This window comes from Mustela nigripes, chromosome X, assembly GCF_022355385.1.
Source record: "Mustela nigripes isolate SB6536 chromosome X, MUSNIG.SB6536, whole genome shotgun sequence".
NCBI lineage: Eukaryota > Metazoa > Chordata > Mammalia > Carnivora > Mustelidae > Mustela > Mustela nigripes.
This window is the reverse complement of record NC_081575.1, coordinates 78,885,449-78,898,000: the sequence shown is the minus strand read 5'-3', so window position 1 is coordinate 78,898,000 and position 12,552 is coordinate 78,885,449. Positions and strand designations below refer to the sequence as shown.

General features: G+C 53.9%; 1 protein-coding gene and 1 pseudogene across 3 annotated transcripts in view; one reads left to right on the top strand and one right to left on the bottom strand.

Annotated features, from left to right (window-relative positions):
* IQSEC2 (IQ motif and Sec7 domain ArfGEF 2) overlaps positions 1–9,310 on the bottom strand; it is an 83,656-nt gene extending 74,346 nt beyond the window's left edge. For 2 of the 3 annotated variants that reach the window (XM_059385786.1, XM_059385791.1), the window contains exon 1: positions 8,416–9,211. In XM_059385786.1, the coding sequence (XP_059241769.1) occupies positions 8,416–9,122 (707 nt within the window). In that variant the 5' untranslated portion in view covers positions 9,123–9,211. Of the gene's footprint in view, positions 1–8,415 lie in introns of all 3 variants that reach the window. The other variant, XM_059385787.1, reaches the window with a different exon arrangement.
* An 876-nt stretch (positions 9,311–10,186) lies between these two features.
* Positions 10,187–11,888, top strand: LOC132007130 (small ribosomal subunit protein uS2-like; annotated as a pseudogene).
* Positions 11,889–12,552: the final 664 nt, after the last annotated feature.

The window sequence follows — 12,552 nt, the reverse complement described above, 5'->3', positions numbered from 1 at the left end:
GCTGAGCCAGACAGGGTGGAGGGTCTGTCTGCCATCAAAGCAAGAGACCCTTTCTCTAAGGGATGCCTCCTCTTCATGGCTTCCTCCCCAGCAAGTCATCAAGCCTCCTCAAGCCCAGGTTTTCTCATCTGTAGGACACAGAGAGAATGGGCCCTGCAACCTTCCCAGGATTTCAAGGCATAAAACTGCACTTTTGAGGGATGATCCTTTGAACATGGGCACTAACATTAGCGTCACTCTTCTGGTCAGAGCTCTTCTACTCACACATTGGCCTCAGACGAGCCCTTTCTCTCTGGGCCTCACCCTTCTCATCTGTGAAATGAAGAGCTTGAGCTGGATGCTTTTTAAGGGTCCCTCTGGCTCAAGTTTCTTGGCTTTTATGCTGGAATCACTGAAATTGTGCTGGTCATGAACAAGGCCCAGCAGCTATCTACACACCCCTGTCACGGCTCTTGCCCCCATGTTGTCACTGTCTTTCTCCTCCAGTAGATTATCTCTACTCCCCACTGACTGAGATCAGGCCTTATCATCTCTCATGCAGATTGTCCCACTAGCCACCTCACTGGATGCCCTCCAATCTGTGTTCCACACTGTCCACTCATGGGATCTCTCCAGAACCTAGCTCTCAACACATCACCCCACAGTCTAAAATGAGCATCTCTTTCCTCAATCTAAAACCCTCTCCTGGCTCCCAATTCCCAATAGAATAAAGCTCCTCATCCTGCTATTCAAGTGTCCTCCTGATCTGGGCTGGCTGACCCTGCAGACCCTCCTCCAGAAACCCTTCCTGTCTCGCTGTTTGTGCTTCAGTTTGTACTGACCTCATAAAAGTAAGTGCTCCCCTCCCCTACACACCCAGCTGGTTCCATGTCTCCGCACATTCACTGATGTGGTCCCCCTCTGCCTTAGCCTCCCTTTTGCTCTCCATTTCCGCCATACTGTCCTTCTTCATCTAACTCACTCCTACTCATCCTCCAAGTCTCAGCTCAGGCATCACCTCTTCCAGGAAGCTCTCCCTGATGGTCTAGGTAGATGTCCCTCTTTTGGGCACCCACAGCCCCCCTGTGTTCCCCTCTAGCCCACAGGAAACCTCAGTATATTCATCTCCCCTACCCAACTGTGAATGCCGGGAATCCGGGAACTGAGTAATATTAACCACAGAACTTCCTGCCGGCAGTAGTACAAGACATGGCACGTACTAGGCTCGTAACATTCACTGGACTGACCTCTCTTTCAGAAATGCAGTGAGCTCCCATATGGCCTCTCCCTCCAGCTCCTCTGCAGCAGAGTTTGGCCAAGTTATTAATAATAATAATGCTTCTTGCTAAGGAAGCAGACACTGTGTGCTGAACGCTTCACCTATGTCATCTTATTTAATTTGCACAATAATCCCGAGAAGATTCATAACCATTTAGGAACTGGCCAGCCCATCAGATGGACAACTGCCTCCCTCCCACTGTTCTAAGGGAAATTTGGGGAGGGAAAACGATTTAGGTACTTTTCATCACAGATATGATGACAGTGATTCTAACGTGGCTATAGCGAGAAAAATACTGGCTTTGTTCAGGTGAGGGCAGCATCCTAGAATCCAGCAGGAAATCACAAGGCCCAGATCTGCGGTCATATTATCCCTTTAAAAGGGTATAAAAATCACATAGCTACAAAGAAATGGATCGATATTAGGGAAACAGTACATATCAGGTGCTACTTGGGATAAATTTCCTTCCAAAATATTAGAGGACTGATCCTGATGAGCCCACGGGGCTCTGCCTTGTTACCTTTGTTTTGAAGATGTGCGGTGAGGTTCTTGGCTGAGTTGTTTTGTTTGCTACATTACACCTCTAGGGGGCAGGGTAGCCCCACAGATTATTTGCCATCCTTAGCTCTCAGCTTTCCATCCGGATCAGAGAGCCTTGATGGGTATATTAGGCAGAGAGGCAATTTTCTGATATATTTGGCGGCGGGGTGGGGGTGGGGAGAGGTTCAACATGAATATTTTCTATCAGAAAACAGTTTTCTCATTTCCTACTTGAGAAAACCGAGGTTCTCAGAGTTAAGTGACTTGCCCAGAATTGGAGAAAAGTCCTCCTTCCACAGTGCTGCATTTTCCCTGACTGCTAAGGCCCCTAGAGAGATTTGGCTCTTAAGTGTTTGAGAACAGGCTTCCCCACATAAATACTTTCAATGTGGATGCTTGGAGAGAGACCAAATAACTTCCAGGAGAAAGTCGGAGTAACTAGCAAACTACCTGGCCCTACGTGAGTTACATCAAAAGTGGAAACCAGTCATTTACTCATCATCCTTCCCCAAGACCAGGGTTTATCCTTCTGCCAGGGAACACAGTAGGGAAAGAGTCAAAGGGGCTGAGTCTTATTTGACTCTAAGACCCCATGCCTGGCCCAGGGTCTGAACCCAATAAAGATTTGATGAAAAATAAGTAACTTTCCACTAGACTGGGCAGACTGTGCATGGGTCCTATGCATGTCTCTTTGCTCCTTTCAGAGAAGAAGATTCTGCACCAAAGGGCAGGACCATGGTATGACATGGCCACAGTGTGGGAGGGAGAGGTAACGATGAGTGGACTGGCCGTGGCGTCCCCAAAGTTTTGTCTGACTCTGCTACCCTGACATCCTACCAACTGTAAAAATGAGTGAGTGCAAAAAGCACCAAAGAGTGGAGGCCAAACCACTCCTGGGAGCATGAGGACAAGGCCACATAGGAGCCAAGAGGATTCTGAAGTGGAGTTATTTCACACCGCCAGAGCCCTGGAATGAGGAAAGACAGAGGCACCTCTAGCCATTAGTGCGCCAAGGCTTAATCTGACATTCATTTGTCTATTCACTGTTTCCTAGGCAGCTACTGTGTGCTGTGCTGTGTGTTTCCAAGCTGCTTGCTCTCTCACTCATGCCCAGAGCACCTGCCACAGGCAACATGCTCTTGATACGTGTCAGTTCAATCTCAAGCTGAAGGAGCTCTCCATCCAGTAGGGAGGACACGAGATGCAAACAAAGAACTGGGGCAAAGTGCTCGTTTCAAGGGCTGGAGGTAACCCAGCAAACCAACATGGGAGAGGGGACAGGGCAGCTCGGCCTTGGGAAGTGGATGGAGCAGCAGCCTAGGAGAAGGAGGCAGCATGAGTGAAGACCGCGAGACCATGAGCAGGCTGCGCTGGCTAATGAGGGGGTACGCCGGCCCTTCTGGCTGGAGCATGGTGTATGGGAAGGGGCCTGGAGAAGAGGTGAGAGGAGAATGGTGAGTTGGGTGCCAATCCTAAGAGGGCCCTGGGTGGCAGGTGGAGGAGCCCTGCAGAAAGCTCGGCCTGGCTGTGTGTTACCAGAGGCTTGATGGAGCAAGAGCAGGGGAGGCATCTATGAGAGGAGACTGTGGCAAAAATCTAGGCGGCAATCAGGAGCCGGACCCTGACTCGACTAGTGGTATCCGGAGCTCTGCGGGGGGATGGAGGGGAGGCCAGAGCTGTTCCTGGAGTGTCTTTAAAGTCTTTCTACCTTGCCTACGGGAGGCCATGGTATCTCACAGACTCAAGCCAGACACTTCTGGGCCCCATGAGCTTGTGTAACCTCAGGTAGGTCGCTGTACCTCTCCGATCCTGGTTGCCCTGTCTGAACAATGAGGATAATACTACCCCTTCACTAACCTGGCAAGGGACTCTGCGAATGAGATAAGCGGCCAGACTGCATGGTGGGTGAGAGCACTGCAGATGGACTCTGGAGCCTGCCACCTGGGCTCCTTCGAGCTCCTTCTTGGTCCTGCTGCTTATTCACTGAGTGACCTTGGGCAAGTTAACCAACACTTTCTGGGCCTTGCTTTCCTCATCTGTGAAATGGATTTAATAACAACATCCACATCAAAGGATTCATGTGACAACTGAATGAATTAATACATGGAAAGCGCTTAGAACAAATAGTGCTTGGCACTCAGTAAATTCAGTAAAAAGAAGGACAAGAAGGAGAAGAAGAAGAGGAAGAAGAAGAAGATCTAGCTATTCTTACATAAAGCCACATAGGGTGGCACCTGGCACACAGAAGGCTGAGACTCACTCAGCATGTGTGTGGCCTCCTCTCCATGCTCCAGGCCTTTACTATGCTCTCAACAAATTCAGAGGCCCCAGTAGGCAAGGCAAGAGGTGGTGGGGGATGAGATCAAACAGTAGCAGAGGGCAAGCCTGAGTCCAGTCTTTCTCCCGCATAGGCCCCCATCTGACACCAGGAGACACCTACTCCCTTCAAAGCCCTCCAGCCAGGTACTCAGCCAGAGGCCTGCCCTGCCCTGATCCTTCCTTCCTCCCAGATCCTGCACACCCCCACCACCCTTGCTGCTTGTTTTGTGCTGAGCACTGTCGCTGCCATGGGCTGTGTCTCAGGCCAGTAGGAAGGGGCTCTATAAGTGCTGAGAGCACGGTGTTTGCTCAGCCTGGGGGCCCCTGCTGATCTGTGCACGCAGCCAAGAAATGTTTGTAGATGACAACAACCCCATTCTTGCCCCAGATCTAGACGGAGAAGCAAGACTCCTCTAATTCTCATTCAACTCAACATTATCATTTCCTCCCACACAAGTATAATGCTCCCAACACAGTGGGGGGAAAATAAATGGCTTACCCTCCTGGGAAGAAGGAGAGCCCCCCCACCCCCGGGAAAAGCAACCAAGACCCCAGAGGAGACACACTTCCCCGGGGCCCCCTCCCTGGGCTCACTCTCATCACCCCCACTTCCCCCCAGTGCCCTCGGCCCCTGCAGGGAGCACACTGACACAGCCCAGCAGCCACGCAGTAGACCATGCATTGTCCTGGCTGTCAGGAACACCAGGCCGGGCCCTCTGGTTGCTGTCCCCCAGTGTGAGCTAGCTTGCAGGGTGGGTGGGCGGGGGAGGAGGTATGCCTGGAGGGGGTTGGGCAGAGGATGGAGAGTTACCACCCAACCAGCTTCAGCCCACCACCTCCTACAGCGGAGCCAGAGCTGGGCCCCATGCACAAAGCGTGGGAAATACAGCTCTCTTCAGTGTGGAGTGTCTCAGCAGTGCCCCCCAGCACACCCGTAAATCATTCCAGGCGCCAGAACTGCAAGGGGGGCCAGGCCAAGATCAACCAGGAACGCAGAGCTCTTCTCTGATCATCTGGAGAGGGGCGGCCATGCCAAGGATAAAAGACCTGAATGCTGATGGAGCCCAGCAGTGACTAACAAACAAAGAAGCAAACAACCAAGCAAAGCCCTCACATCCAGAAGACCAGTGGCCGGAAGGAGGTTGAGCCTCCTCTCACTCTATGCTGCACTAAAAAGGCCACACCCAGAGCACAGCAGAAGGCAGACTGGCATCCGGGAACCTGTCCAGAAGAGACAGTGCAGGAGGATGTGGGACTCTGGGGAGGAGAGCGGGGGGGGGGGGGGTGGGAGTGGAGTAGGACATGGGTGGGGGTGGACAAGACAGCCACTTGCAGCTGCAGCAGAGCTAAAGTTCCCAGGACCAAAAGTCTGTCTTCGGGGTAGTGTGACCTCGGGCGGGTCGCTTCACTCCTCTGAGCCCCCTGTTTCTTCAGCTATAAAATGTGCATTGTGGTGACAGACGCACAGGATCGCGGGGAGGACTGAATTAAGTCTCCAGGCACACGGGGCCCTCAGCTAGCGGCAGCTGGCCTCTCTCCTCTCTCTCTCCGCCAGAGGGAGCCTGGGGACCAGAAACGCCTATAGCCTGTACCCGCTTTACCTATCCTCCCCCAGTGCGGCAGCCTCTGCTGCAAAAACTCCCACCCTGCCTGCCCTGGCTTTCCGAGGCAGCCTTCTCACCCACTCCTTACAAACCCAGAACGGCCCGGCAGGGGAGTCTCCTTGGCAGCAGTGGTGGCAGCAATGGCTACTGCAGCAACAGGCCCCTTCCTGATGCCTGGCTGCGAGGGAGAGAGGAAAGGAGGGAGACACAGGACCCTCTTCCCTCCCTCGTTGGCTCCCCCACTCATCCCAGTGTCAGCTCCTCCAGCTCAAATCCTCTAGATATCTAAGGCTCTCCTGGCCTCTCCTAGCTTGTGAACTGGCCAGGTCCCAAAGCCAACAGACTCCTGTGGATCGCCAAGCTCTGGTGGAAAAATGACAGGCCTTGGAGCAGGTGGACTTGGGTTCGAGTCCCAGCTCTGTTAGGACCAGCAGCATAACCTTGAGCAAAACCCTTTCATCTTGGAGCCTCGGTTTCCCCATCTCTAAGATGGAGTTGCTACTGATCACTGCACAGGGCCTGTTGTGAGGCTCCAAAGAGGCCAAGGTGGATGTGCAAATATTTAATATATGGTTAGGAGAAATTTAAAGTACTATCTAAACCCTCCTATTAATCTAGTTGAAGAAAAGAAATCCAACAAACAGCCTGGAGGGTTTACAAAAGAGGGACAGACCGAGAGGCAGGCCTGTGCGGATGGCAGAAGCACAGAGCTCAAGAGCAAATGGGCTTCCAGCCAGCCAAGAGATTCAGATCCATGGCTGCAGGATGGAGAATCTGAGGGTAATGAAATCCTGGAACTGGGGAAGACCCAGGTCACTTCACTGGGCTCTATACCTCATTCAGGAATGGTGCTTTCTCTAGCTCTTCCCGACACCCACTGGGCCTCTACTGGACATGTCCAGCGCCGCCCCCCAACCATCTCTTGAGTCAGTCCACTGCATCACCATCCAGCCAGGCTGGAAAGTTCTCCCTAAATTATCCCCTAATTTCCGCCTGCTCCTGGTTCTGCTCCCTTGAGCCACACATAATGAGACTATCACAGGTCTGACCACTCTGGAAAATTATTCCACAGCCAGGCTCAAGGACCACCATGTCCATCCAGTCTCTTGCTCCTACTCCCACCAGGGGCCTCTCCTGAAACAGCCTCGTTCAGTGGGTCTGACCCCTTCCTTCCTCCAGCGTGGGACCCACACAAGCAGTCAGTCTACGGGGAATGGGCTCCCAGTAGTCATGCCTGGACAGGAGAACCCATCTCCCTCGTCCCCGGACTACTCTGGGGCAGTGCACACCAAAACTCAGCTGAGGGTGCACTGCAGCAGAGCCCAGCTGAGCCCTCGAGCTGCAGCTGCTGCTCCTGGGGCCCAGCCATCTCAACCCAGCACCCCAGCCTGCTGCCTCACCACGGGGGAGTTGCAGAGAGCTGTCTCCCGGCAGATTTCCTGAGGCAGAAGGCTTCCCCACCCCCAGCCCAGCCTCCAAGAGACACTCCACTGGTTGTGGCACATGGTAGGACCAGCTGAGCAGTGAGAGGAGGGGGAAGGCTGTCCATTCGCTAGAGGACTTCAGACTTGCTCTGTAGTGTGGCTGTATTAGTCACAGAACCATCAAATCTAAGCTGGGGGACCTTAAAGAGCATTCGAGGCAGACAAGATATTGGGGGGGGGGGGACTGAAGGCCCGAGAGAGGAAGGGATTCAGTCAAGGTCACGAAGCCAATCTGCAGCACAGCTGGAAGGGGGACCCAGGTCTCCTAACTCCCGGTTCAGTGTTCTTTCCAATACAGCAGAAGGGAAAGCAGGGAGCCTTCAGGGAAGCCCTGTGAGCCTACATGCCCTTGACTCTCTTAGCCTGACATTTATCTCGACCAGTTCATGGTACTGTCTGCAAGGAAGAAGTGGACCCAGCCTATGTCCCACCAACCCAAGAGACACTGCCAACATGTCCCGAATAGGCTGATACAGGCCCCAGAAGAGAAACTGGCACTGATCCAACAAGAGGGAAGATCTGTAGACTTCCCTTCCTGGTAGCTCTTTCATTGGGTGGTGTTTTTCTCCAGGGTGGAGAGGGGTGGTCTTTGAGGAACTAGCCAAGGGCCTGGCCTCCATCTTTGCTCTCCCATCTTTGCTCCCCTGGCCAGAATGTGCTGCAGTTCCCCTCAGAGGGGCGTCTCAGCCTCCAGCAGCCATTCCAGTCCCCACCTGCCTATCTGGGAAAAGATGGGTCTGAGACCATCAGAGACAAGATCAGGCCTGCACTCAGCACCTGCAGAGGAAACCCAAAGGTTGGTTGGGCGGGGGGGGGGGGGGGCTTTCTTTCCCTTGGGGCTCTGAGGTGACACCATCAGATAATAAAAATCCCAAGCAGCACCTCCAAAATAAATAAATAAATAAATAAATAGCCATCCTCTGGCAAGGGTACAGCTAGGGGGTGAAGAAGTGGAGGGGTGATGACTGCTGTAGGCCCTCACTTCGTGGTTTTGAGAAAGAAGAGACACCTGCACTCATCTGGCCAACCTAGGCTGGGGTGGCTAGAGAAGGGGTGTCAGCTCCTCCTGACAGGCTGGGACGGGAGAGGAGGACATGGAATCAGGCACGGGCTTCTTACTTTATCAGCCATACAAGTTGGAGAGGGAACTAGAGGGGAAGAGCTGGGATGAACGGAGGGGTGGGTGGTGGTACGAACACACGTTCCTTACTTTCTCTGGAGGGTTGTGGCCGGGCTGGTGCTGGTACTGGTGCTGTGGCCGCCGCCGGCCCCGGGGCTGGAGCTCCTGGATGCGCCACGGCTCATCTGGCCCCGCTCCCGCGGTGGCCGGGGCCCCACGCCCACCGCCGCCGAATAGCCGGCTTCCTTCTCGCGGCCCGGGTGAGCTGACCCGGTCTCCCGCCCGCCACGTTCGCGACCCAGGGCTGGGTTCTCGTGGTGCAGGTGGCACTGGGCCACGTCGCGCTCGCGGGCTGGGTAGCCGGTAGTGTCCTGAAGCGGGTAGGCGGCGTCCCGCTCCTTGTCCCGATACACCGCCTCCCGGTTCTGGTAGGCGCCGTCCCGGTTCGGGTAGCCCACGTCCCGAGCCGCCTGGTGGAACTGGCTCTCCCGCAGCTCTCGGTGGTGAAACTGGGTCTCGCGCAGGTTCTGGTACTGGCTCTCGCGGCCGGGGCTATCCCGCGCGCCGTGGGGGTCCCGGTGCAGCTCCCCGCGGTGCAGCTGGCTCTCCTCCCTCAGGTCGCGGTTCTCCTGGGTGAGCTGGTCCAGCTGGCCCTCCAGCTCTTCAATGCGCCGCCGCTGGGTCTCCAGCAGCTGCTGCTGGCTCTCGATGATGTTGTTCAGCTCCAGCAGGTACTCCACCGCCCGGTTGGGGCTCTCGGATCCCGGACCGCCCGGGGGCCCCGACCCCGCCTCCATTCTGGCGGCCCAGGGGCAGGGGAAGGGGCAAGAGAGCCCGGTCCCCGCTCGCTCACGGCGCCACCCTCCCCCGGGCCCAGCCGGGGGAGGGGGCCGGCGGGACGCGAGGGCGCGCACCGGGCTCGAGGGCCCGGGGGCCCGGGGGGGCCCGGGAGACAGCTCTGGAGCCGGCCGCACCGGGAGCAGGAGCTGAGGCTACCGCTGCCGCCGCCACCGCCACGGCTCAGGAGGACGCGGCCCACGGCGCTCCGCCCGCTGCGGAGTCACTGCGCAGCGCGGCCGCGCGGGACCGCCCCGGCCGCCGGCCCGCCCCCCGCCCCCCCCCCCCCCCCCCGCGCCCGGCCCGCCCCCGCGCGCCCCACCTGCCGCCGCCACCCGAGCCCGAAGGCAGACCCGCCCTGAGACACTCGCGCGGGCCGCAACATAGGCTGCGGGGAATCTCTCTGTGCCACCGCTCCCAGGGGCTTCACCCAATGCAGCCCAACGCAGCCCTCCATCTCGGTCCGTTCCAATGTCCCTGGGGTCCTCTCAGCCCAAGATCCTCATCTAAGACATCCCTGGAACCCCCATTGCAGGCAGCCTCCGGATCCGGGCCTCCCGAGGACTCCGCATTCCCGGGCCTGCCAATCCCAAGTGTCCGATTCCACATCCCATCCAACCCCGGGACGTCCTATCTCAGGCGACCTCCCTCCCGCCCACATCCCGGGACTACCCTAGCCAGTCCCTGGACCATTCTTCCATCTCAGCCAGCCCCGTGTCCCTCCAGCCCAGGAAGGCCACAGCTCCCACTTCCCAGGCAGCCCCCAGAACATCACCTCCCTTTCCCCACAGTCATCACAGCCATCCACCCCCCACTGCAGCCAGTTCCTAAACTCTCCATCCAGTGCAACATCCAGATCCCCCACCCCCTCAACCCCAGGATTAGGAAAGTTACCCAGTCCCTGGGTCCTCCAACCAAGGAGGTCCCAGAATCCCATCCCAACAAGTTTTGGGACTCCCCATCGCAGCTAAGGATCAAAGCTCCATTCATTCCTCCAGCTCTCACTTTCTGCCCTCCTCTGGAAATGCTCTCCATTGTGTCCATTGTCTTCATCCAGTGGGACCCATCCTTCAAGACTTAAATGTCACCTTATTGAAGCCAACCTTAATTTCCCTGGCCAGAAGTGCTCGCTTTCTCTCTCCTCTCAACCTCCCATTTCACTTCTTTACACTTCTCTTGTGGTACTATGGGACAAGTGGATCTCTGCTTTAAAATGTATTCGTTTGTGTTCTTATTTTATGTCCTCTGCCAAGTCGAGCTCCTTAAAGCCAGAAACATGTCTTCATTCATCCTTGTGAGCAGGTTGGGGTAGAGGAGAAAGCATCCATTTTATAGTGAGACAAAAATGGATTTAAATTCTATCTTCTCTCTGAACTTCCATTTCCCCAATCAATAACACCTGTCTGGTAGGAGTGGTCTTAGAAAAAAGCAGATAAAAACATTTGGCACAGAAAGCACAATCCACAGAATAGGAGAAAATATTTGCCGATGGTATATCTGATAAGTGTTTTGTATTCAGAATACACAAAGAACTCTTAGAGCCCAACAACAAGAAGACAACCCAATGTTTTTGAATGAGCAAAGAATTTGAAGAGATATCGCTCTGAGGAAGATACAAAGGGCCAATAAGCTCATGAAAAGACTCACCATCATTAGCCACCAGATAAATGCAGATCAAAAACCACAATGAGACACACACGCACACACACACAATGAGATTTCTGTGCTACCCATATGGTGTTGTTCTGAGTTCCTGTCATAACTTTCACAATTTCCAGAGCCTTTAGTGTCCTCCACATGAAGGAGGCGGCTGTCCTTAAAATCTTTGCAACAAGAACCCTCTTAAGTGGCACCAAGCTTGACTTCCAAGTGGAACTGTACATCTCTAAAGAGAAAAATGAAGGCATATACAGCTTAAATCTGAAGAAAACCTGGGAGAAGCTTCTGCTGGTGGCTTGTACCATTGTTACCATTGAAAACTTGGTTGCTGCCAGTGTCATATACTCCAGTAATAGTGGCCAGTGAGCTGTGTTCAAGTTTGCTGTTGTTCCTGGATCCAGTCCTACCGCTGGCCACGTCACTCCCCGAAACTTCACTAGCCAGCTCCAGACAGCCTCCCTGGAGCCATGACTTCTGGTGATGTCTGGTCCCCAGGCTGATCACCAGCCTGCCACCTAAGTGTCTTATGTTAATCTGCCTACCAATGCTCTGTATTACATAGACACTCCTCTGTGCCATGTGGGCATTGCCATTCCATGCAACAACAAGGCAGAACCCTCAGTGGGTCTGGACCAGGAAGTTCTTTCTGTGCATGCATGGCAACGTTTCCCATGAGCACCCATGGGAGGTCATGCCTGATCTCTACTTCTACAGAGATCCTGAAGAGATTGAAGAGGAAGAGCAGGCTACTGCTGAAAAGGCTGTGCCCAAGGAGGAATTTCAAGGTGAATGTACTGCTCCAGTTCCTGAGTTTACTGTTACTCAACCCAAGGTCCTAAACTGGTCTGAAGGTGTGTATGTGCCTTTGGTGCCTTTCCTAGAAGTTCCCTGCTGAAGACTGGAGCGCTCAGCCCACTACAGAAGACTGGTCTGCAACTCCCACTGCTTCGGCCACTGAATGGGTAGGAACAACCGTTGGGTGGTCCTTTGGGATGCAAAATGGTGTGGTCACTTGGGAGAGCCGTTTGAAATTTGTTCAGAATGTTAACCATAGAGTTACCATATGACCCGGGAATTCCACTCCTAGGTACATAGCCAAGAGAAATGAAAACATATGTCCACCAAGAAACGTGTACATGAATGTTCATAGCAGCATTATTTGCAAAAACCAAAAAGCAGAAACAATCAAATGTTCATCTGTCGATGAATGGGCAAACAAAATGTGCCATATCCACACAATGGAGTACTTTTCAGCCATAAAAAGGACTGAAGTATTGATCCATGCTAAAACATGGATAAACCTTAAAAACATTATGTTACGTTATGCTAAATGAGACACGACAGGCCACATATTGTGGGATGCCTGGGCGGCTTAGTTGCTTTAGCAGCTCACTTTTTATTTTGGCTCAGGTCATGATCTCAGGGTCCTGAGATGCAGCCCCCTCTTGAACTTCATGCTGGGTATGGAGCCTGCTTAAGTTTCTCACTCTCCCTCTTTTTCTGCCTCTTGCTCCCGGCATGCACTCACTCTCTCGTTCTCTCTCTCTATTAAGAAGAAAAAAGGGCCACATATCGTGATTTCACTTATATAAAATTCCAGAATAGGCAAATTCATAGAGACAAAAAGCAGACTGGTGCTTGCCAGGAGCTGGGGCATGTGTTGGGGAAAGCAGAGTGACTACTAACAGGTATGAGGTTTTTTGAGAGAGAATGAATGTTCTAAAATTAGAT